Raw genomic sequence first — 4,825 nt, 5'->3', positions numbered from 1 at the left:
GCGGGGGGGGGGGGGGGGATTTGGCCTTGGATGGGAGCCTGGCGCCCCCCCCGCCCCGCCCCCCCCCCAGGCGGTCCAGGGTCACGCTATAGGGCGGTGGCGGCGAGGGCCCAAACTGCGGCCCCCAGAACCCCCCTATTCATCGCCAAGGGCCGACACGGCAGTCTGCTGACCTGAATCCTGAGGTTCTACTTTAGAAAAAACCGCTCACCCATTAACTTAAGAGGATCCAAACAAAGTAAGGGAAGCCATCCCAGGTGCTGTCATTGACTTAGAATCATTTGGCAGAGAGAATTCCACACTTTAAGGATGGTCTGGGCCTGGCTGGGGCGATGGCAGGCCTGCCCACGGAGAGGGCTCTGAGTGGCACGTAGGTTCGCCACCACTGCCCTAGGGGCTCCCCCTAAGCGGTGGAGTCCTGTGAGCGAAAATCCTACCTTTTGAGCTCCTGGCATTAAAGGGGTGAGCGGAGGGGTTTGGCTGTACGGCATGAACTAGGCTGCTCTCCTGGAGCCCCATCCCCCTTCCTGAGCGTGAGCCAGAGGCTAAAACACCTGTGAGCTGGCTCACACTGTCACTCAGCTGAGAGGGGACACTGGGGGTAAGGCTCCTCTTCCTCTGGCTCTGGCCCTGCAGTTTTAATGCTCCCTCTGGGCGGTGGGCTCCTGTGAGCAGGAATTCTCCTGTGTGAAGAAGCTCCACTGGCATTTAAAGGGGTGAGCGAGCAATTTGGCGCCCGCATAAATCAGTTTGCTCTTCTGGAGCCATCCCTTCCTGAGCTAAGACAAAAATGCGTGAGCCAGAGGAAGAGGCTGAACAACCTGTGAGCTCACCCACACTTACCGTAACTCAGCTTGGAGGGGACGGCGGTCCAGGGCCACTACTGCACAGACGTGGGCAAGGGCAGAAGCCGCCTCTGAATGTTTCCGGCCTGGAAACCCGTGGCTGTTGATGGGCTGCGACCCGACAAGTGTCTTGTGGCTTCCTCACAGCCGAATCCTACAGAAGAGAGTTCCAGACTGAGGTTCTTGGGGTTGCGAAGGCCGCCACCGGGCCCTGCCCTCCATGGGCTATACGAGCCAAGCGTGACAGAGGGGAGGTCCACTTTTCTCCAGCAGCAGTCATGGGGGAGGAGCCTGCCCCTGCCGATGAAAAGCATTCCTTGCCTCCGCCACCACCTCTCGACCCCAGGCAGGGGCGGCCCCTCCGGCCGCCGGCTTCATGGCCTGGGGAGGAGTATGCCACATTGATCCATTCACACATGGAACTCACTGACACAGGAGGTGGTGGCGGCTACAAGCCTGAATTGCTTCAAGAGGGAATTGGATAAATATACGAAGCAGAGGTCCACCAGTGGCTCTTAGCCACAAGGGATAGATAGGGGCTTTCAGGGCTGGGGGCAAGGGATGCTCTGTCTTCTCGGTGCTTGGGGGGGGCCAACAGTGGGAGGGGCTTCTGGTGTCCTCCTGGCCCCACTGCTGGACCAACCTCCTGAGGGCCCCTGGTGTTTCTGGCCACTGTGTGTGACAGACAGAGTGTCGGACTGGAGGGGCCGTTGGCCTGATCCAGCACTGGCTTCTCTTGTGTTCTGATGCCAGCTCTGTTCTCAATGCGCAGCACTGCCCTCTTGCCTGGATCCAGTTCCTCTGCCCTCTTGGCCCTGTATCCCCACCACCTCCCTGGAACTCAGTGGCAGAGAGACGTCGAGCTTCTCAGGGGCTGCTTGGGGACAAGAAGGAGCCCTTCCCGTGGGGCGGGAACAAATCCCCCCCCCCCGGGGTGTCTCCTCCGGGGAGAGCCCAGAAGGATACCAGCACCTGTGGCAGCCAAAGCGCGGGAGGAGCACAAATGCTGCTGGGGAGCCGACAGGTGGGAGTATGATTGACCGCCCTGGCTCAGTGGCCATCTTCCTAGCTGGCTCTGAACGTGGAAGCCCGTGGCCCCCAACCTATCGTGGAGCAGCCGTTTCCACCTGGTGGGTATCGAGTGATCAGACACGGGAGTGTACGGTCTTAACCTCTAGTGCGGGGGGGGAGGGGAAATGCTCTCTCCGCCATTCTCCACAGGTGTCCGTTTGGCATTTGTATCGGTTGCCAAATTCTGTACCTTTTCCAGGTTATCTATACAACAGCTGGGGGGGGGACCCATCAGAATTGCCCCGGTCTCTTCCGTGCGCCTAGAAAAGGGGCGTCAAAAAAGTCCCGGGGAGCCAGAACTGGCCCGTCCAGGGCTCCCATGCAGCCCGCGAGCGACAGGTCCGAGGGTGTGTGTGTGTGTGGGGGGGGATGGGCGGATCCACTCCTTTGTAGCTTCCGCACGGCAGGACCACCTCGCCTGCAGCAGCCAAGCCTCCTGGGAGCATCTGCCCAAGCACTGCACTGCGGCCCCTCCAGTCCGCCTCATTTGGGCTTCCCTCTGCACACACACACACCCTCCCGGCCCACGGGGGGGAGGGGGCTCGCAGGGAGGACACGGGCCGACTCGGAGCTCGCCAGCTGCTGCTGTCCTTTATGCGGTTTCTGTCTCCGGGACCTGGCATCATGTGTTGTGGCACGCATGGCCCGACCCAGCAAAGTGCCATTTATGTCAGATCTGGCTCTCATCACCTCTGGCCTAGAATTTGGTTCTTTCACCACCACCACCCCAGAACCACTGGTACCATTGCTGATGGACTTAACCCTCCGTGGATTTCTCCGGTCCCTTTTCAAAGCCATCTAACCCAGTGGCCATCACTGCATCAACGAGCAGGGCTAATTATTCATGTGAAGCACTTTTTTGTCTGCCCTGCCTCTTCCGCCTGCCCCCTGCCCATCCTTCCTAGTCTTGGGAGAGATGCACCAGTGAGCTTCCAAGCAGAAAAGCCCCGCATGCTGTAGCCTTTCCTCATAGAGGTGCTCCGATCCCTTTCCGTGCTCCGCAGGGACCTTCTTGAGTTGTATACTAGACTTGCGTGTTTCTTTCATTATTAATTACAAAAATAAACTGCCTAGAATGGAAAAAATACCCCATGATTTTTGTGTTCTTTTGTTGTTACTGCAGTCTTACCTCTCTCTGACTCAACCAGGTTCACTCTCAGGAGGAAGCCAGCATTTTCCTCATTAGGGCACTATATGTTGGGGGGGGGGCTGGCCCTTCTTGCAAGCAACGGCTACTACTCAGTCAGATTGAGGTGATGAGAGAGGAGGTCCTAGACTGACACCTTAAAAACTGATAAATCACCAGGCCCGGATGGCATATGTCCAAGGGTTCTGAAAGAACTCAGATGTGAACTTGTGGATCTCCTGACAAAAATATGAAATCTTTCCTTAAAATCTGCCTCCGTTCCTGAGGACTGGAAGGTAGCTAATGTCACTCCCATCTTTAAAAAGGGTTCCAGAGGAGATCTGGGAAATTACAGGCCAGTCCGTTGGACGGCGATACTGGGTAAGTTGGTGGAAACCATTATTAAGGAAAGAATTAGTAGGCACGTTGATAAAAGCTACTGAGGAGGAAGACACCATTGGTTCTGTAAGGGAAGATCTTGTCTTACTAACCTGTTCGTGTTCTTTGAGGGGGTGAACAAACATGTGGACAAGGGGGATCCAATAGATATTGTTTACCTTGACTTCCAGAAAGCTTTTGATAAAGTTCCTCATCAAAGGCTCCTAAGCAAGCTCAAAAATCACGGGATAAAAGGGCAAGTCATCTTGTGGATCAAAAACTGGCTAATTAATAGGAAACAGAGAGTTAGTGTAAATGGGAAGTTTTCTCAGTGGAGAATGGTAAGCATTGGGATACCGCGGGGCTCAGTACTGGGTCTGATGCTTTTTAACTTGTTCATTAATGATTTGGAGTTGGGAGTAAGCAGTGAAGGGTCTAAATTTGTGGATGACACTAAATTGTTCAGAGTGGTGAGAACCAGGGAGGATTGTGAGGCACTCCAAAGGGACCTGTCAAGGATTGGCGAGTGGTCATCAACATGGTAAATGGGGTTCAGTGTGGCCAAGTGCAAAGTGATGCACATTGGGACAAGAAATCCTAACTATAAATACACGTTGATGGGGTCCAAATTGGCAGAGACTGACCAAGAGAGAGATCTTGGGAGTCGTAGTAGATAACTCACTGAAAATGTTGAGACAGTGTGCGAGCGCAATAAAAAAGGCCAATGCTATGCTGGGGATTATTAGGAAGGGAACTGAAAACAAATCAGCCAGTATCATAATGCCCCTGTATAAATCAATGGTGTGACCTCATTTGGAATACTGTGTACAGTTCTGGTCACCACACCTTAAAAAAGGATACTATAGCTTTGGGAAAAGTGCAGAAAAGGGCAACTCGAATGATAAAAGGGTTGGAACACTTTCCCTATGAGGAAAGGTTAAAGCGCTTGGGGCTCTTAAGCTTGGAGAAACGACGCCTGAGGGCTGACATGATTGAGGTTTATAAGATTATGCATGGGATAGAGCAGGTAGAGAAAGAAGGACTTTTCTCCCTTTCTCACAATACAAGAACTCCTTGTGGGCACTCCATGAAATTGCTGAGTGGTCGGGTTAGAACAGATAAAAGGAAGTCCTTCACCCAAAGAGCAATTTACGCATAGAATTCACGGCCACAGGAGGTGGTGTGGTGGCAGCTACAAGCATAGACCGCTTCAGGAGGGAATTGGATCAGCATATGAAGCAGAGGTCCATCAGTTGCTAATAGCCCTAAAACATAAGAGATGCCAATGTTGGATCAGGCCAGTGGCCCCTCCAGTCCAACACTCTGTATCACACAGTGGCCAGAAACACCAGGTGCCATCCGGAGGGCCACCAATGGGGCCAGGACATTAGAAGCCCTCCCACTG

At 53.9% G+C, this 4,825-nt stretch overlaps 1 protein-coding gene across 1 annotated transcript in view; it reads right to left on the bottom strand.

Annotated features, from left to right (window-relative positions):
• The window catches only part of TAF10 (TATA-box binding protein associated factor 10), a 4,908-nt gene extending 3,685 nt beyond the window's left edge, over positions 1–1,223 (bottom strand). Inside the window, exon 1 of the mRNA XM_015418980.1 lies at positions 1,167–1,223. Within this exon, the coding sequence (XP_015274466.1) occupies positions 1,167–1,223 (57 nt within the window). The remainder of the gene's footprint in view (positions 1–1,166) is intronic.
• Between the last annotated feature and the right edge of the window lie 3,602 nt (positions 1,224–4,825).

This window comes from Gekko japonicus, unplaced genomic scaffold, assembly GCF_001447785.1.
Source record: "Gekko japonicus isolate JY-2015 unplaced genomic scaffold, Gekko_japonicus_V1.1 scaffold3134, whole genome shotgun sequence".
In the NCBI taxonomy this organism is placed as follows: domain Eukaryota; kingdom Metazoa; phylum Chordata; class Lepidosauria; order Squamata; family Gekkonidae; genus Gekko; species Gekko japonicus.
Note: the sequence above shows the minus strand (reverse complement) of the source record. Positions and strands in the feature narration are given on the sequence as shown.